Consider the following 21394-nt stretch of genomic DNA (forward strand, 5'->3'; position numbering starts at 1 on the left):
AGCCTCGCCAGACTCAGATATCAGCCAGGATTATTCTGGAACTAAAGGAGATGTAAAAGCCAATAATTATAATATAATTCATTATTATAAATGTTGAGGATACATTTAAAACAACTATTTATTGGACACTGTTTTTGTCCTTGCCTCTTAGAATGTGCCTTTTTTTTTTTTTTTTTTGGCTCTCAACAATGCAGGCCAGATGTTTGTCCTATTTGATTCAGAAATTCCTTAAAAAAAAATTAAAAAAAAATCACTGGTCTCTCTAAATTGAGCCCTGAGAGAGCAGTCTGGATCTGTTACCCTGACTAAGGGACAGCATCAGATCCACAGCAGGTTTACATTTGATGTTCTGATGTGTCAGCCAGGGAAATGTAGGCCAAAATCCTCAGTGTGTAGTTCATTGTACGCAGGAAAAACAGTCCTATAATGAATACAAATGTATTTCTGGATTACCATATTAAGGAGAAAAGCACTTCAAAATTGTGTATTTAAAAAAAATACTATGCTAACAAAGTATTAAAGGCATAAGAAAAAAATTATAACACTTCACAAGGTTCACTTTGTTAATATTAATGAATTAGATATGATCAATTTCATTTAGAAAACGTAATATACGGCAATGGTCATTTTTCAATATACTTTTGTTGAGTGTTCATTATAATTAAAAAAATAAATAATTCATGTTCATTTTACATGTCAATGTATACAACTTGAAATGAAATATTTTAGTACATGTAGAAATTATATATAGAGATGAATAAAAAGCAGTGTTCATTGTTTCTCAATGGAAATTTCCATCAAATCTGTGGAGCTTCCAGTGGAGTTCTGCAGCACAGACTTCATGTGGGTCTTCTTGCAAGAAACAAGATGAATTTCTCTGAGTCTACACCATGTTCATTCACACTATATCTAACTCAGTATAATTCCTGTGTCTTGTGGATAACCAGACATTTGAAACTTTATAAAGCAACAAAGATAAAAGTAATTCCTGATGGAAACCACAGTTGTTATTCATTAACAGATGAGAAAACATTCAGTGCAGGAAAGCATATGCTAGTGTTAAGACTGCATCAGCCATTACACCAGACTGACCCCTAATGGTCAACCCACACTATTACAATGCAAGAACGATAACTCTGATAGAGATATTTTCCATTTGGTTTAAACAGAAGCACATGTAAGGAATTACGATGTAACACAATTTAACATTGTTTTTAAAGTTGCATTTATTTATTACTCTTCATACGATACATCACTGTACCACCGCATATATTCTGAAATATATTTTCATTATAAAATAGGGATTCTACAATCAAGGTTCAGATATAATAAAATGCTCTGAAGGATCATAACAGACAATAATGATGCATCTTCAAATTAAGTGCAGGATATTTTTTGATTTACTGTAATTTGATTCAGGGCAACTAAATGAATCAAATTGGTCATTTGGGTTTGTATCTTCTCAACAAATAAATTTCATCTCTGTGGATCAGATAGATGAAGTATTGTGGAATGGTTTCTTCTAAAACACACTGGGAAGAAATCTAACATATAGGAGAGATTCTAACATTTAGGATGGCGAGATTTCTCATTAAAAGAGCTTGACCTCCAAACCAGCATCAAACCCACAAATGTTCCTTTTGGTCCAAACATTGTTACATTGTGCCATAGTAGAGTGAATCGTTTTTGACATATTGTAACGCTTGCAAAAAACCATTCACAAAAGCACAGTAAATACCAAAGGCCACAAAATCGTCTGATTTGTTTCGACGTCAAACCATTAAGATTGTTAAAAACATCCTCCAGCAAAGGTTCGGTTGCGTTTCAGCGTGTAAGACTACGGTTTTCACAAACATGGGCTATAGAAATATATACTGTAGAAGTCAATATTTTGCAGTGCTGCATTAGTGTACATACATATACATACAGTACATTCTCAAGCTAGGTAGATTACTGCAAGAGACACCACACCATTTTGTGCTACGACATGGGATCATGGCTGTCCTCAATCAAATGTCTGCCCAGAAGAGATTTGTCTGAAAGCCTGAGGTATGCATAATATGCCCCGGTAACAATCATAATGTTACAATCATATAATTTTGTATATATATATATATATATCTTCTTTTCTTCTATGCAGGATTAACGCTAAAGAAGAAGAAAAGAAGATACATTAATAGTCATCTCACATACAGACCACCCTCTCCTTTATATATATATATATATTAAAAAGAAACAAAAAATAAAAAAAAAACAGCAAAACAACAACTAAACAACTAATTGTGCACACATATACAAGAAAAGGTGCCAAACCAGGCTCATATCATGATTAGGGTGATTGCTTGATTTGTAGGTTTGATTGTTCATAGGAGTTGTGAGCTACTGTAGTATGCAAGATAGAAGCACACTTGAGTAGTAACCGGCTAGTAACTGCACATGACAGCTTGAAATATCCTAAAACAGAAGGAAATGTACATGTGCTTTCCATCGTTTTTTGGCCAGTACTCTCACTTGACAATATGTGTCTCCTCTTAACCGCTTGAAACTGAAATTAGCTGACATACTATTACGCAACATCATAAAATTCACTCTTGCTTTCAGCAGGTCAGTGTGGAAAACAAATCATTGGGTTTGAAATACAATGCTTGCCGTGGAGTTTACAATAGCACTGAATTCACTCGGATATATAGGATTATGAAAGTGTTGAACCTGCTTATATAAACTAATACAAACCAGCCAGACTATATTAAATAACCCAGGAAAGGGTGATTTGCCTTTGTATATAAACATTCTTTTTCCCATCATGCTTTTGCTCTTATTCAAGTTTATAAAATACTACTCTGCTTTATATAAAATTAAACTGGCTAAAGTGACAGGACTTCTAATATACATCCACTGAGTATTTATATTCATGTGTCGTTTAAGAAAGAAAAAAAAACTACAAAATAATATAATAAGAGCGTAACAAATAAACCTGAAACATACAGAACGCACTGTACTCATATCGTACAACAACACTTTGGACTAGGTAACTTAGACAAACATATGCAACCATACCAAGTTAGATTAACAAGCTTTTTTAACAAGGAATTTAAAACAACGATTCCTGGATGCTACATCTCTAGCGCTACCTGGCATGCTTACAAGACGAGAGTGCAGGATAGGGTTGCAAAGGGAGGAAAGACTTTCCCCATCAAGTTTTTTTTTTCCAAAATGTACAGTACATCACTGTCAATTTACATGACTGTTGCAACCCTCACATCTTTAATGGACCTGGACTAAGGAGAACAAGACGCAAATTACAAAAATACATCAAATTCTCAACTATTTTCTGCACTAACTTGAAGTGGCTCAACAGTAAATAAGGTATTCTACTTTGTTCGTGTTCAAATCAACAAGTCTCACGGTGTGCTTGACTATACTATAGACAGGTCTCACATGTCTACTTGAATGCTGTTTGTTAGATGCAAGAAGTTCAATAGAGTGATTCACTTTTAGATATTGAAGTTTTCGACGCGTCTCATGCAACTCTGAAGGAAATAATCATTAGCTTACGTATAACATACAGCTTAAATGACCTGCAGCTTCCTGGCTAATGTTTTTTTTTTTTAAGCCACGTCTTATAGACACGAGTAGCCCTATTAAGCCTTGTTTACACACTTTCATTGCTAAAAGTGCAGTAACAATTCAATCACTGTCCAACAATTTAAAAACACACCATCTATTCTCTCAGGACAAGCTAGTACACAGCTTGAGAAAGCTGTACCGCATGAGAAATGTCATAAGTAACCGATAACAACTTTTTTAGGATTATTTCTGGCATAACAGGGATTGACAACATAAATTGTGGGCTCGTCCGGGATCCTAGAAATGACCCAGAACAAGTTATTTGCCATGGAATCATCCTCACTCTCGTCCACATGTTCACAGTCACGTTATGACTACTTAAAACTGGAATGTACCTGCTAGAAACATGTAGGCTTTTGCTTCATGCAGACAAGCAAAACACCTTGAATATCACATTCAACTTTGATTACTGCCCTAATTGTAGCTCAAAGCGCAAACAGAATTTAGCTGATAAGGAAAATTCTGTTAATAGTGATCAGTCTGCAAGGGTCAATGTTAGCTTTGAAATGGAACTGCAAAATAGATACTCACACATTCATACATTTTGGTCTACAGGTCACTAAAATGCACTTTCCCATCAAAAAATATGTCCTGACTTTACCATTTCAGGCTCTTGTTGAAGAGTTCCTGCCAACAGAAACATGCCAGAAAATCTCTGAATCATATTGTGACATTTATCTCTCTAAAGGGACTCTATCTAAAGGGATAAAAAAATAAAAAAAAAATAAACTTTGGCCTATTGAGGCTATTTCCATCCAATGTTTTGATACCTCATTCCATTTTTCAACAGTGAAGAGTAAAGAGCCAACATTTGTTTATATTCGCTATATAAATAAAACATCTTCTTCAGCATCAATATAAACTCTGCCAACTTTCTTGAACACTGACTTTCACAGTGAACATGTTCAAATGACCATGAGGACCACAAGGCTTTCACTCAATGCCTAATAGTCAGGCTTTCACACAGGAAGTCTTTCTCACTCAATACCACAGTTGTGGGTAAGGTGCTTGCTTCTGCAGGCCACTCTGCAACTGCACACCAATGAGGCCTGTAAGCCTCTTTCTTCCTGACAGCTTCAAGACAACCTGCTGCCACTGAGGCAGGTCATTCTAAGATTATCCTTTTAAACTGATAGTTGGCAACTAAATCTACTGGTCTTTTTCATAGAAAGCATTAAAGAGCCAATATGTACTATAAGAGAACAGAAGACAGTAAAGAGTTTTATAGCAACTACAGTTACAACATAGACTTGTTTCTGAGTGTACTTAAGCAAGAAAGGACAGAAAAGAAACAAAGAAACAGAGAAAGACCAAGTTAGAGCATGAGAGATAGTCGAGACTGTACAAATCAAATGCCTCTATGTCTCTCAGATTAGTCTCGCCTCTCCCTCCATTTCAGGTGGCAGCTCACACACTCCGGTGAAATTTATCTCTTTCCCCTCCTTCCCGCCTTGACTCCCTGCTTGAGACCCAGTGTCACAAGGTGAAGGGTTGCTATGTGATAGTGTGTCTGGTGATGTCCGGTGTCCTGTCCCAGCACGTCGCTCCTTCAGGTAGCCCTCGAGACGTTTGAGAATCTGCTTGGGGTTCTTCTTAGCAAAAAGCTCGACTTCTGTGCATCACAGAACAGACAGAGACATGGTCAGACTTTTTTTTTTGTTTTTTGTTTTTTGTAGATAAACTTAAATGTTCAGCATCCAGGCTACCTTGACCAAAGGTGTTCAATCCTGCTCCTCATCAGAATTTAGTCCTAGTCCTAATTAAACACACCTAAACCAGCTAATTATGGTCTTCAGGATCACTGAAAACATCCAGGCAGGTGTGCTGGAGCAAAACTCAGCAGGAAAGTGGCTCTCCAGACTACTCTCTAAACTACAAAGGGCAATATACACGTAAAACTCTTAAAGTCACAGTAACAAGGGTCAGTGAGAGTTAAACATGTTTTTGGAGCAAACCTTTACTATCATAAGTGGACTTTATGGGGGAAAATAAAAGTAAATTATGGCCCCTTCAAATGATATTGAACAAATGACACGGTGTTAAATAAAATCTCTGCTGAATGTCAGTAAACGATACCAAGAACAAATACTACGCTATTAATTTGTAACTGAAAAGTCACCTTTGAGTACATGGCCAGAATCCGAGATAGTTTTCTGCTGGTTCTTCCACAGCTGGTAGAGGTGCAGGAATGTTGCAACATAAAAATCATTCAGCACAGCTACAACCTGTTGCCTTCGGTTACACTCCCTAGGTGACATCACAAAGCAATAAAATGTTTTACTGCCATGAAAACAACTGAAGAGGTTATGTTAGGCTACAGCACAAACACACCCAGATGATTTCAAAGCTTTAAAAAACACGTAATTAATATTGCTCAAAATAACCATCAGTTAACGTTCAGGTAATCTTGTGACAAATGATGACCTACTTGGACAGCACTTCCTCTCTAAGAGCATGGAGGGCGATTCGGGTCATGTTGATTGACATCACACTGAACGGAAAATTCTGCAGGTGTTAAAAATTAAAATAAGTATTTTTATAAAAATTGAATGATAAGTTTGTAGTTTTTATGGCATGATACGTGAGCAAGTGTTTCTTTGTGTTTTGCATCACCTGGACTGGATGCTGAGAGAGTTTGTAGATGTCTCTAGCAAGTGGTAGTATCTCTGGGTCCATGACGAAGTAGAGAATGTGCATCAGACCCAGAAAACCAGTTCCCCTTAGATCTGTAGCAGGGTCTGAACCTAGGAGTATGAAAGTGTTACACAAAAACAAAGTTTACAAACAGGTGACTTCTATTTTATGGGATCATGAATAATTAAATAGTCGATGATTGTGGTTAAACAGTTTATCTTGATTTTTAACACAGGTGCCTTAAATTTTTGACGTACCTTGAAAGCCCACATTCTCCCAGTGTGGTCCATAGCGAGGGCAGTCTGCTCGAGTGCAAGTCAATTTCCTGTAGACGGTCTGGAGTACACGCATGTGCACTGACTGTCCATTATCCAGAGAACCTACAGAATCACAAACATTTCTCTCTGTATTTCTCCTCTTCACTAGCCTGCTTCCTAATCTAGTTGTCTAATAAACCTGGCATTGTATATTACAAATATTGTTTGCTCTTTGACAAATTGCTTTAATTCCTCTTTTGCAAATCGCTTGTGTCTGCTAAATGCATAAATGTAAATGTAAGGTAAGCAAATACACCACACATGTAAGACATTTAAGCTAGAGTTGCACCAATGTATTAGCTACAAATATTTATCTGCCCATTTTTTATCAATTTTAAAACATCAGCATATTGGCAATATCATGAAAAAGGCAAGAAAAAAGAAACTGACAGTTTATAAATTAACTGCATGAAAGCACAGAGTTGTTTAATGTTTGTTGCATAATCCAATGTTCCTCTCTGGGTAAATAATTAAATGCTCGCCCAAACAAAATCTGTACAAAATATAGCAGGGGTCGACGATAAGAACTGCCCGGGGCCAGCATGAACAAAGATCGGGCCAGTGCTGCATCATCATGAAAGTTTATCATTTGCACGTTTTTAAGCTTTGCCAATTTCAATATTCAAGCGTAAGAAGACATGAAAGAGAACTCAATTTGGTACTTGAGCGCTGTGTGAGCAGGTTTGCACCAAGAAAGCCACTGAATTGAGTTCTCTTTCATGTCTTCTTGCACTTGAATGTACCAGTTCACAAAATTATCTCAAAATGACTGTCTTGGCAAGTATCCTAATAAACATAGTCAATTATGCCTTAAAGGGGTCATATAATGGTACATGCACTTTTACAAGTTGATTGTACTGAAATGTGTGTTGGCAGTGCCTGTACACAACCATCACATAATGATAAAAATCCATCCAGTGTTTTTTTTTTTTATCTCCTTATATGTTTTCCCATCTCAAATCGAGCCGTCTGACCGTGTGACGTCACATGGTCGAACGCCCCTCCCACGATTGTTAATTGACAGCAGCATTTCAACACAGACCCGCCCTGAGCGAGCTGACATCATAGTCCGCGCGGACATTGTTGATACGCTGGAGCAGAATGGCGTCTAAGCGATTGTGGTGTTCTGTTCTTGGGTGTAATAACGAACACAGCAGTCATTTTGATGTTCTTAAATCCGAACCGCTGAAGACGCAGTGGCAGAGTTTGTTTTCGAGGGGAATATTCCCCACGATCAACGTCAATGCTTTCATGTTTTCACGAATCATTTCTCAACAGACTGCTTTATAAACGAGGGTCAGTATAAAGCTGGTTTTGCTAAGAAGCTGCTCCTGAAAAAAGGATCAGTACCAACTATTCGTGTTCCTGCTGCACCTCCAGAAGTAGTGAGTGTAACGTTTTATTAACCTTTATATTAATCTTTGCAAATCGCTTGCACGCTTCAAGATGAGGTTTACAACTCAGGGTACATTACGGCATGTTTTCTATGTACAACGTTCTCAATATAATTCATAATCCCAGTTTTATAATGAACAACGCTGTGTACGCACAACTGTGTACGCACAGAACAGAGGGGCGGGGTGAGCAAAGCTCATTATCATTTAAAGACAGATGTACTTAAAGGACAAGTTCGGTATTTTACACTTAAAGCCCTGTTTACAGATCGTATCTGAAGAAATAGAATGGTTAAGATTAAAATTTGGACACATGCTCCTGTCCCGAAAATTTTAGGTTTATTTCGCTTTTGTGGACCTATTTTGCCAAACGCGTCACACCCGTGATTCTTCCGTTGAGAGCTTGAATAATAGACACTCCAGCCCAGTTGGTGGCGATAATACACCTTTTGCCAATTGCAAGCAAACCACGGGCATTTCATTGAATACACAGAAGAAGCAGACGAAGAAGCGGCGGAGTAATATCGTAAAGGTGCTGCGGTCTCACACAGGGTGTCTACAGATATAAACAAGTTAAATTTAAGACTTTTTAAGACCTTTTTAATGCCACTTTGAATGAAATTTAAGACCAAACCTGTGATGGAAATACATATTATATTACATGCGTATTAGATTTTTAATTTGAGGGGGGAGTTTAGACTTTTTCTTTTATTTATTACATGTATCTGGCCTAAATGTATGCTCACTCATTGCATTTTTACAATGGGGTAATTTTGGTCTTAAGAATTTACACAACACAAGGAAGCTTGATTTCAATCTTTGAATTAAATTGAAAAAAGTAGCACAAATAAATACAATAGAATAGAGATCCCAATAAATAGAAATAAAGAGAAAAGTTTTTGCTTAGGTCTAACACTAGTATTCAGAAATACAGAGACTGAATAAAGTAATCAAATGTAAAATAACACTGGGTAGTATTTTAGTCCAGACTAAATTAAATACATAGGCTATTAATCCTGATTCCTTCAAATGAAAGCTATGGTTTGTTGTTTTGACAACCAAATGAATGAGACACATATGGCTGCTGTCCCTTTAAGAGCTAGTGCACGGATCCTGTGTTTCATTATACGGTCACGTGCGATTTATGCTTATTTAAGACATAACCGACTGTGTTTAGAGGATACTCACCAAGACCGAAATTGACATCATTTTCGCATGTTTTTGACTGTTAAAGCGATAAAATCCACGAAAAATAACTTTTGTTACCCACGAGCTGTTTGTGAGGCGGCTTTACTCTATGTAGCCTATGTGTGCAGAAAAAAACCCATCTCTCTCAGACAGCGCGCAAGTACTGAATAGTTTCAAATCGCGTGAATGTTTAATCAGGTAAAACTTTAAAAGACGTGCAAATGGTAAAGTTACTTATGATGCAATGCTGGCCCGATTATGCAAGTGACAATTCCGTCTATCCCGACTCCCGAAACGCGAGAGTGTATTTTTACCTCAGTATGTTTCTTCTGGGAGTTTTTTTGTTTGCCGTTAACTTATGCTCATTTGTTTTGATTTCTTCCTATAAAATCTATCACAGAGACAAGCAGCGCGAGCCTCAACAGCGTTACCAGAAAAAGCCTACATTATCATTTTCAATAGCTGTTTATGTAATAAAATCTGAATCATTCTCGCGATTCGATGCTTCACTTGTTATTTGACGGATATTAGGTCCGTCAGACTGGATAAATTTTAACGGTAACGTGACCAGAAATATTTAAGACCTATCGAATCTGAATTTAAGACATTTTAAGACTTTTTAAGGCCTTTTTTTAGGAAAACTTTATTTAAGACATTTTAAGACTTTTTAAGGACCCGCGGCCACCCTGTCACAGCACGTCCTATTAAGTCAATGGAGTTGGACAAAAACTACGATAAAACCTGTTGGAATGCATCTTTTTCAGCGATTTTTGATGGAACATATCAGTGAACACCCCTGACCACTCGGTGAGTTTCACGTCTTTGTAAACGAAAGTTTAATGTGTTTTTAGGACGGAATCTTCCAGTGCATATAGACAACCATTGTGGGGGTGGTGGGGGGGAAGCGAAATAAACCTAAAATTCTCGGGACAGCAGCATGTGTCCAAATTTTAATCTTAACCGTTCTATTTCATCAGATACGATCTGTAAACAGGGCTTTAAGTGTAAAATACCGAACTTGTCCTTTAAATGGCGTGCTGAAAACAGAGCTGTTTTTGACCAGGTAAAATGAGTGTTTTCTTACAATACTAATGAGAATTTTTTATTAAAATATATTACAAACTTTTGATTTAGACCCTAAAGAATCATAATAACTTGTACAAAAATGTCATTATATGACCCCTTTAAGTGAACATATGTTTACAGTATCCATGCATTGGGTCTTAAAGGGATACTTCACCGTTTTTTCATATTAAACTATGTTATTCCCTTAACTAAGACGAGTTGATACATACCTCTCTAATCTCAGTGTGTGCACTCAATCGCTCTGGCGCACGGCGACACTTTGATAGCACTTAGCTTAGCCCAGTTCATTCATTAGGATCCAAACAGAGATGAAGTTAGAAGCGACCAAACACCTCCACGTTTTTCCTATTTAAATACAGTTACACGAGTAGTTACACGACCAAGTATGGTGACACAAAATAAAACGTGGCGCTTTTCTAAGCAGGTAAAAGGGATAACTATAATGTATGGCGGAATAGCACTTGAAGTTGGGAGCGACTCTGCGCAGTAAAAAGTCACGTTGGTTCTAATGACAGAAGTGAGAGGGAGAGGATTTTTCAAGCATGACTTTTGAGACATGAGTCTCAAGTGCTATTCCGCCATACATTATAGTTATCCTTTTTACCCGCTTAGAAAAGCGCCGCGTTTTATTTTGTGTCACCATACTTGGTCGTGTAACTACTCGTGTAACTGTATTTAAATAGGAAAAACGTGGAGGTGTTTGGTCGCTTCTAACTTCATCTCTGTTTGGATCCTAATGAATGAACTGAGCTAAGCTAAGTGCTATCAAAGTGTCGCCGTGCGCCAGAGCGATTGAGTGCACGCACTGAGACGAGAGAGGTATGTATCAACTCGTCTTAGTTAAGGGAATAACATAGTTTAATATGAAAAAACGGTGAAGTATCCCTTTAAAAAGCACTGTTATTTCATCTTGTATTGTATTTGTGTAGGCCAGTTGAATGTTAAATAGATCCAATCCATATTCAATGAAAATAATTAATACATACTTTAATGCATGTGTTTTTGAACTTTGCTCATTTAAAACATGATCAAAACCGTAATATATTTTAATGACAAAAGTTCAAATAATTAAGCAAGTGATAAATGTCGGTATAGGCTAATCGTTTTTCGTTAAAATGGATATCAGTATCTAGCCTGGAAATCCAGACCTAAATCGAAAAGATTAATGGTCTGGCGTCGACTAATGAAAATCGGCCAGCTCGAGGGGCGGCACCAAACATGCATTTGAAAATCTCACTACACACAATTGGATAACACTACGACCAATCACAACATCGCTTAGCTACCAGCGGAGATAACTGGTAGATTAGACTCTTACGGTATCCGGTCGGCAAAACAGCAAAAACGCCCTTCTTGCAAAAGAACGATTCGAGCACCGTCTTCTGTTCCTCTTTTAGAGAAAAAGGCAAGTCTAAATCTTTCATTGTAGCGGTTTGTAGCCGTTTCAAACAAATGGTGTTCATCCATAGCAATCTTGCAATGTTTACTAATGACTTCGACGTCGCAGCGCTGTCGTCATCTCGCATCTGGCCCGCCTATATCAGATAACCCGATGTGATTGGTGCAGCTCAGATAGATGGGCATATTTAATGAGCATCATTACTCGACACCAGAGTAACTCGCTGAGCAAATTCAACTTGTGCTCTCGCGAGAACTCTGGATTACCAGGGTAATCGTATCGGCCAAAAAATCCAATTCTATGCATCCCTAATTTAATCAGTTACTCTGGTAGCCGTCTGAACAACTTAAAATAGGTCATGAAATAGAAAATAAAAATGTCCTTTATATTTACATTTATAAAAGGGTACTACACACACAAAAAACACACACAAAAATCAGTTTTATAACTCAAAGCTAACTCCCCATTTTCAAAAAAGAATTTTTGTTTTCCACCTTTCTGAAATGACAGTATTTGAAATCGCCTCGGTTGTAATGTTACGATTTTCCTCTACACGCCCCTTAACATTTTTATGTAAATCAAGGAAGTGTGCTCTCTGCAAAATGAATAAGCTAAACTCCAGAAAAGATCTGAAAATGCATTTCACCACCTCTTTAATTGATTCTTCAACACTAAAAAACTAATTATTAGTGCTGTCAATCAATTAAAAAAATCATTATTAATCAAACATTTTTCTGTAATTAATCGCACCTAACATTAAGATTAACATCAGTTTTTACTATATTTTTATATTGTAATAATTTCACATTTATCCTCCAGTAGAAACAACATAAATGCAGTATATTTTTTGTGTAATGTTCAAGAGCAGTGAGTGATTTTCTTTTTTTCTTTGATTAACATTAATGAGACATTACAGCAGCAGGTTTATTAGGCTGAGAGACTCAAATATACTGATAGAACTGCACTTCATTCTCTTTTGTCTTATCACGCTTCAATGGTTTAAAAGTATTTGCATGAACAAGCGTGTGATCATATACTGTAACGCTAGCCAATGATTGATGGAAAAATTGCTTTGTTAATTACGTTAAATATTTTTAACAATTAAATTGCATGCATTAACACAATAATTTTGACAGTCCTACAAATTATCCATTGGAATATATTAGTAAAACGATGTATGTAATCATTTAAACAAAGCATGCTACCAGACTTGTGAAGTCACATGTTCTACTCACATTGTGCGATGGCAAACACTAAGTCTCTCTCTTCTACAAGGTCTTTGTGTAGCCGTGGAGGTCCGAACAGGAAATGGGTGATGGCAGCCAATCCAGTCCTGTGAATGGTGGGCTGAATATTCTTCTGATAGAGGAGAAGAGCAAGTATAAAATAAAGAAAAAAGAAAGAGAATGGTCTCAATAGTCATGACAATCATAGTGTCATAATGCATATTCACTTGAAACAAACTCACAAGCAGGTCTCCAAGATCAGTGGTCTGAAAATGCTGCAGAGCCTCATTGAAGGAGATCAGTGGTGATGGAGTGAGATCCTCAGCAAGAACTATAAAAGACACATTGTTTTTTTTCTGACAGATGACCACACAATGCATCCCTCAATCATAAACATGGTTCAGTCTAGAAAATCAGAATACATAAAGCATATTCTATCACTAAAAAATAATTCCAATATGGAGGGCGAACCAAGAGAAATGTGGATTATAAAAAATATTGCATACATTTCAAATAATTAGAATTTATATAATACGTTTTAAACGTATACATTTTAAACTTAACATTTTTAAAAAGATAAAATAAATGTTATGGTCACTGATTACATTTATTTAGAAAATATTATTTTCAAAATAATGGCAGGATATCCTATCCAGTATAATAATGTTTGTTATATTATAAAATTATGTGATAAGTGATAACATGCTACATGATGAGAAAACTTAAAGCGGTTTTGATATTATCGATAGTATTGGTGTGTCACATGCTCAATCATTTAGTGAAGATGAAAAGAGACTTATGATAAAGATGAACAGTTTTGAGCAATGAAAACATGCACCTTAAAATCATTGTCATGTAAAAATAAAATTAAAAAAAATCTCAAAACTTTTGGCTGCACTGATTCATGATAATAATAGTAGGATAAGCATTAGTGATTTATAATAATAGTAAAAATAGTATTAGTAATAATAATAATAATACATTTAGATCAGTCAATACAATTATTGTAGATTTACACTATACTCTAGGTCTGCCAGTGAGCACAACCAACAGAATCATATACAGGGGTGCAAACACATGTATGGTCAAAAAAGAGAGAGGTAATCGAAGCCCTCGTCCCGCGGCAAATATCCAGATACTTACATTGCCTGCCACCCCCGGCCCACCCCTATAGGCACATATAGTCAAATGAAATTCTGAAAAACTATCTAGCACTTCTTCTTGCTTTACTACTCCTTCCTGAAAACAATTTCACCTGATGATTTGAATAGCTCTTTTTGTAAAGAATTAATAATTCTAGGATGATTGGGGTAATTTTGTAGGGTAGGCCTATAGCATCTGCATAGAAAATAATAAACAAATTACAAGCATATATAAATACAATAAAACACAAATACACGTGAAATAAAGCAGTGCTTTATGTTTATCAGGTAAATTAACTATTAAGTTACAGACATTGAATAATCAAATGTAAAATAACACTGCCTTCACTGTATACATTCAATATGATTCATATAATTAATACAGTTTATCTTTAGACAAACGTGATTTTTCTCTTTCTCTTTTGTTGTTTGATTAACTTTGGTGACACAAACTGGTATATTGGGTGCTGTCCCTTTAAGACGAATGCACATATCTACCGGTAATACTGACACCGTGACACGCATCCTTTTTCTCTGACTGCGTTTACGAGGAAACTCGTTGAGACGGGCACTGACTTTTTTTTTTCGTGCACATGTCTGTTCAAACACAAATAGATAAGAAAGAAAGGGGAATTCGGTGTTCACGAACTTCACGTGCTGTCTGTGACTGCGTGGCTCTGTGCGCCGACAGACCACTCTACATTTGGATGTTAAACATAATACATAGCCTACTGATACAGCAAAGACAACGACGGCAGTATTGACGGCAAAATAGGCTACAGAATGAATATTTCGTTCTGTATAGACAGGGGCAATATTTGAAAATCGATAATTAGGCCTATTTTTTTTATTACAATTATATGATTGTGTATATGATATGATCATTGATGTCAAAACCGAGAGACTTTCAAACATCAAAATGTAATTTATTAATATGTATTTGCGCCTTCTATTTTGCCTGGAAACTTCCAACACGCTGCGTGTCGCATGAAAAATAGGCGTCGGTTCTATTTCTAGCACGCGTTTTCTGCGCGGCTCGTGAGTGTCACGCAGCCAGTGTGCAAGCTCTAACCTGTTAACATGGGAGCCGAAATAAAAACGAACACGCCACGCAGCCAGTGTGTAGCCGAACTCTGGTCTCAGCAGAGATGCAGAGTGAGACACTAGTGGTTCACGCTTGCGCACATTCTGCTGTTTTGGCGCGCAGTGTTCTGATTTGCTTATTTCCTATTTACTTTTTGGTGAAATTATAATCAGGTCCTCTCAGACACCCCCCCCCCCCCCTCCCCCTCCTAAAAAAAAAACTCTTCGCATATAGAAACAGAAACAGATATCAATCCAACAGTTATTTTGCATGAGAGAAGGGATTAGGGCAAAGGCGGTAAAAGGGAGGGGCCAGTTAACCCAACAACCGAGTCTGTAATGACCATGACAACAGGACATGCCAGTCGCACCCACCGACAACACCTTTCTTCTAAACCTTTAACTCTAAGTATCAAACCTTTTAATTATTAATTCATTCTAAATCACCTAACATACAAACTCCACTTAAACTTAGCTAAAAGTCTTTAGATTGGCTTAAAGAATCTCGGTAGGGCTGCACAATATATCAAAATTATCGAAATATCGCAAATGTATATCACGAAATGCATATCGCAACAGCTTGCAATAACTGGGGTCATGAACAAAAGATAAAGAGAAAATCACTCACTGCTCTTGGCTGAATTACTTTTGTAGCTTTAATAAGAATCAGTATATATTTAATCCATACAGTGAAAACTAAGCAGTGTTTATTTTTACATTTAATTATTCAGTTTCTGTTGTTAAATAACCCTAATGTAGGATAACCTGAAACCCTAAACCCTGTGGTTTACACTGATGTTAAAATAACACTACTTATGCAACAGTAAAACACTAATGTTCACTTTCAGAAGTTGTAGGGATGTTTTCTTGTCACAAAAAGAATGTAAAACACGTATGTAGTTATATCATTTAAAATATATTTTAAAGATAATTTAAGTTTATTTTACACACTTTGAGCATTATCGCATTGCATATCGAATATCGCATTATTTAATGAGTTATCGCATATCGAATTTTTCTTCAATATGGTGCAGCCCTAAATCTCAGTCACATTTTGAGTTTCAGAGCAGTTTATGGTTCAGTTTACAGAGCCTAAACAACCAACCTTATTTACTGAGATCTGTCAGGGGACAGATATTTTGCTAAAATTATATTAAAATGTCTCATGTCATGAAAAGATTTTGGTCCTATCACCCACTCCTATGTCTATATATAGTTAATGTGCAGTAAAATCATTGCCCATTTGTTGCCCACATATCTCACCAAGAGATGCTAATGCTCCAGATTGTATCTGACAGCGATCAGGTTTCGTAATGTATCTATTTTAGCCAAGGAGGTGATGCCATCTCTCCAGGGTAGGGGCGTATGCTTAGTCATGGTGACGTAATGTGCTCAGTATCCAGGCTGACAGGACGTTGTTTCCATGGTGACAAGGTAATTGGTCTCACCTGGTTGGATGCTCTCCAGGGCATCCCACTCCTCTTGTGCTCGCTCCACCTCCAAGCTCACCTCTAGACAGAAAAATAAATAAATAAAATAAAAATTCACACACACATATATAGAGTAAAGGATGTTGCTGAACTACTGACATCATTCTGTGTGTAAAAAGTTTCTGAGAGATGAAGTCTTTACCTTCTGTTTTAGTCTGATTGCCTCCTGCTGCCAGAGACTGTAAGAGTCCATTCTGTTTTAGTGCTGAGATCTACACAACCACAAGTTCACACCGTTACCATTGCTATTCAAACCAGTAACATCATGTGACTTTGTTTAAGTGAAATACTCACTGGGACAGTTTTGAGATAAGGGTTGCCATTCACGTTGCCATTCTCTTTGATGCAATTACCTGGAGACAATCCATTTAGGATCTAAAAAAAAATCAAAAGCACAGCAACAGAAAGCAACCGTGATCCATGCAAATAATGACAAGACCTGGTTTCATTGAACAAATTTTAGTAGTGTGTTCTCACAGTTGTGCATTTGGAGTGTCCATTGGTTAGGTCCTCTGTCGGTTTACATTCTTGTGGAAAACCATTCAAGCCCTAAAAGGAAGAAATTAAAAAACATAAAAATTAAAAAAATTAATGGGTAACACTTTACAATAATGTGCATTAGTTAACATTAGTTAACTACCTTAGTTACTAAGAATGAACAATACTTCTAAAGCAATTATTAATCGTAGTTAATATTAATTTCAACATTTACTAATACATTATTCAAATAAAAGGATGTATTTTTTAACAGTTAATGCACTGTGAACTAACATGCACAAACAATGAACAGCTGCATTTTTATTAACTAACATTAACAAAGATTAATAAATACTGTAACAAATGTATAGCTCATAGTTAGTTCATGTTAGTTAATACATTAACTAATGTTAACTAATGAACCTTATTGTAAAGTGTTAACAAAAAATCTGTATTGGTAATATTATTCCTTTCCCCCAATTTTTTCTGAAAAGCTGCCACAAATGTTTTGTCAAAGCATTTCCAATTGAACATTTTAAAAGGAATCGCAATGTCCATTTGAAGCTGCACTGATAAAGTCTAAATTATGAGCACTTTACAAATGCGATTACATTTGAACAGTGCTTTTAATATACAATATATAAACTCCCTAGTCAGTGTGGTTTCCATGTTGTGAAATTCCCTCAGTATTGTCTGCTCCCAGAGTAAAACAAAGAGAGGAGGTGTAAATGATGGTATGCATCACCTGTTAAGAAATTTTAAATGCAGCATCATCTGTGTATATGCATGCCCCAATATTACAAAATCAGTCCTGAGCTAGTATACTATAGTACAGTATAGTTTGGCTTTTTCATAGATTAGCAGACTAAATGGACTTCTATGTTTTATTTCAGTTCTCAGTTTCGTTTAAAGATCTTTGACTTTCTTCATTAAAATCATTAAACACTTTGATCTTTCTCCAAAAATTCATTAGTAAACCAAATAAACTGTATATAAATTTAATTACAAAAAATTTAATTACTACAAAATAAAAATTCCTTATTCCCAAATAAACTGTATAAAATTAGCAGTTCAGATTAGGGATGTCACAATATACTGGTATTAAAAATATAACCATATTATTTAAAGGAATTGATTTCATTTTAACACAACAGATCCGATAATATTGTAAACAATCCAGAGCCATTGTCTATCTGTTTGTTCTCTAGCAAATATTTTGCGTTCCCCCAAGAAACCAGAACACACAGTTTCTCGGTGGAACGTTTATGTTTTTATCTCTTGATTTGTGGGTTTGTTATAGGTGAAAGTGCAATAATTCTGATGAAGTGTAAAAAAATTAATTTCACAAATGACATTGTGATTATAATTTTTAGCAAATAATTGTGATTATCAATTTAACCATTATGCAGCAGGACGAAAATGTGAAAAGTTTTCACTGACTAAAACTAGACTAAAAATCCCAGACATTTAGGCCTGGTTTCACAGACAGGGCTTAGATTAAGCCAGATTTAGGCCTTAGTTCAATTAGGACATTAAGTAGCTTTTATAAACGTGGCTTAAAAAAAACATTGCTGGTGTCCATCTTGAGACAAAACAATGGCACTGACATATTTTAAGATATGCCAGTGCAAGTTGCTTTCATTTAAAACAGCTAAAACATGCATTTTAGTCTGAAACTAGGTTTAATCCTTTGTCTGTGAAACCAGGGGTTAGTCGGCTAAAACTTCACCAAACAAAAACAGGACAAGGCTGACTAAATATGATAAAAACTAAAAACGACATTTAACACAGGACTAAGAATAGCTGACAAAACTAACACTAGTTAGTAGAGACACTGCACAGACACAGGTAATTCACACACACATCTCTCTCTTGATAGGCTAATTCATTCAAATAAATGTTATAATTCAATCAAATAAATGTAACCTTACCGCACTACTTTATTTGTCTGATTTAAAGCAGGCAGAAAGCTAGATCTAACAAGTCGTAGTTGATGAAAATGACCGTAATTTTAACCCTTGCCATCAAATTTAGTGCTACAAACATTAATAACAGCTTTAACTTGTCAATGCTCGTAAATGACCATGTATAAGCGGGATCATTTATGGCTAGCTGTGCACGATTTTAATGCATGACGTGGATGCAAAGAACCAGCAAAATCATTTTTTAAATAGAGTTTTAAAATAAAAAACTATCAAAATAAAACACTGACTTACTAAAAAATATATATTTTATGTTTACATGTCATGTGACCATTAACCATGAACATGCATTTGTGTCGTAAAATTGTTGAAATATTAAATTAAAATCTATATTAAATAAACATTTTACAAATTTACATTTTTTTTTTTTTTACCTGTGGAAGTATAGTGTAGTGTAGCGGCTTCTAGTACTCTAGGTAAGGATGTCATACATACCTCTGTATGTACTGCGATAGCAAGAACCCCTTCCATGACATGAGTCCACTGTCTCGCTGTCCCCCTACTGTCCACCCATCCTGTGGACTAGGCCAATTGTAAACACTGCACACTGGACGCACATGGTTCTAGAGCACTTGTAACGCTTTCAGAAGCACCTGCTCCTTGTCCTACAAGCGTGGATTAAGACTGAAACAGCAGAAGAGCTTTCAGTAGTGCATTGTTTAACCGTGCCACTTCTTGAGATTCAAAGAGGGGCTGGTAGAAACAAAGTTGGGCCAAGGAGCAGAAGCATAATTTCAGTAGTAACAAGCCTAAGGTTTTGTTCTAGTGGGACTGTGCAGCGAGTTGTGAATCGTGATGGCCTTGTTAGAGATGGATTTCTCAAGTCTGTCAAGTGCTAATTGTACCGGGTCTGTGGAACGTTAATAGGTGAAAGTTAGGCTTGTTATAGGTCCACTTATGTGAGACTGGAGTGTTGCAAAAGGAGCAGAAATCAGACATAGATTGGGTACAGCAGTGATGAAGCTGTATTTGACAGTGCCTGTGTTGATGACTCTGATGAAATTCTACTTGGAGGATTGAAGGCTTATTATGGGGACGTGTCGCTAAAAAGGGAGTTTAACGATGGATTTGAGGGTTACTAAGGGTCTCTTCAGAATCCTCCCTGTGGCCTTCTGATGTCAGCAACTGTCTCTGTAGGATACAATAATACATTTTAGAATATTAAAATTGTATAATATATAACATTTTTCAAAAGGTATATGCAACGCAAATATCACCGTGTGCAGAATATATAGGCATGATACACTCTCCAGTTTTCATTATAGAACAATGTAAAGGAGCGCTGCACAGAAAATAGGCATCCAAACGGGATGACGTCATCTTATCAAAACTGCATCCCTATGAAATCGAAATAGATGGAGTAATACGATCATCAATTACCACAGGTGAAATTTCAAACGGTTCTTTTCGTTTTGCAATGTCTTTAATGTGCAGACAGGCTTTATACGGCGGATAACTGAATCTATTGCATTCATAAAAATAAAACGGATGAGGGGTGACGTCATCTATATCCTGACTCACAAAACCTGAACTAACTAAACATTATAATAAACATGAACGACAGACAACTCAAAAGCCAAAGTATTAATCGATAATTAACGCTAATTTGGATATCAGCGACATCAGATATGATGCATCAGTTCCAAATGCGGCACAGCATGAATGTATGACAGCATCCAGTGAACTGTCAAACACCTTTACAAAAGATACATTAACCATTATATAGATACATGACGGTATTACTCTACACGTATTTTACTTCAGCAATCACTAATATAGCAACATATATCAAACATGAAAGATTTATCAGACGGCTAATCATGATAAAGACCAACAAAAAAAACTGACCAACTTACTCGCACAACAGTTAGGCTATTTCTGCCACAAATAACGGTACATTTCAGCCCCCTCCTCATTCTCTTCAAGTTAAATGAGCAACACGAAACGCTCACATTTACCTCAGCACTAAAAACCTGCCGTTACTTATTTCAGTTTAAAAAATTGTCATTTAATGTCACATTTCAGTCAGTGACTGGTAAAGCGTCTGTCTCGCGACCTGCTCGAGCTAACATTAAACTGCCTCAATCTTTTTGTACTCTCGCTTCTAGCTTAGCTAACTTGCCTATAATTAGTCGTTTACGAGACAATGTACACCAAAACGTGCGAACAATGTAGCGTTGTCTGTCTTAGCTGCTAATTACGCAATTATACCCTTGCTAGAATGATAGGTATTAAATATTAGTTTTATTTTTACCTCAGTTTCTCTCCCTCCAATCTCGGCTTCCCTTCCCCCTTTCCACAGTAACTGAAAACCCCGACGCCTTGTGGGAATTGTGGTTCTTCTACTGT

At 36.4% G+C, this 21394-nt stretch overlaps 1 protein-coding gene across 2 annotated transcripts; it reads right to left on the reverse strand.

Moving 5' to 3' along the window:
* Nucleotides 1-1208: 1208 nt before the first annotated feature.
* Nucleotides 1209-21369, reverse strand: elmod3 (ELMO/CED-12 domain containing 3). 2 transcript variants are annotated; one of them, XM_082187762.1, is made up of 13 exons: nucleotides 21300-21369; nucleotides 19481-20176; nucleotides 17064-17135; nucleotides 16881-16961; nucleotides 16729-16798; nucleotides 16545-16607; nucleotides 13114-13202; nucleotides 12881-13004; nucleotides 6519-6641; nucleotides 6241-6371; nucleotides 6056-6132; nucleotides 5747-5874; nucleotides 1209-5239 (listed from the first exon to the last, which is right to left on the reverse strand). In XM_082187762.1, the coding sequence occupies exons 2-13, from the start codon at nucleotides 19514-19516 to the stop codon at nucleotides 4995-4997; spliced, it is 1239 nt and encodes a 412-aa protein (XP_082043888.1). In that variant the 5' UTR covers nucleotides 19517-20176; nucleotides 21300-21369; the 3' UTR covers nucleotides 1209-4994. The 2 variants fall into 2 exon arrangements, with proteins under 2 accessions (XP_082043888.1, XP_082043889.1); XM_082187763.1 differs by lacking the exon at nucleotides 21300-21369 and adding an exon at nucleotides 20902-21274.
* Nucleotides 21370-21394: the final 25 nt, after the last annotated feature.

This window comes from Leuciscus leuciscus, assembly GCF_965113295.1.
Source record: "Leuciscus leuciscus genome assembly, chromosome: 13".
NCBI lineage: Eukaryota > Metazoa > Chordata > Actinopteri > Cypriniformes > Leuciscidae > Leuciscus > Leuciscus leuciscus.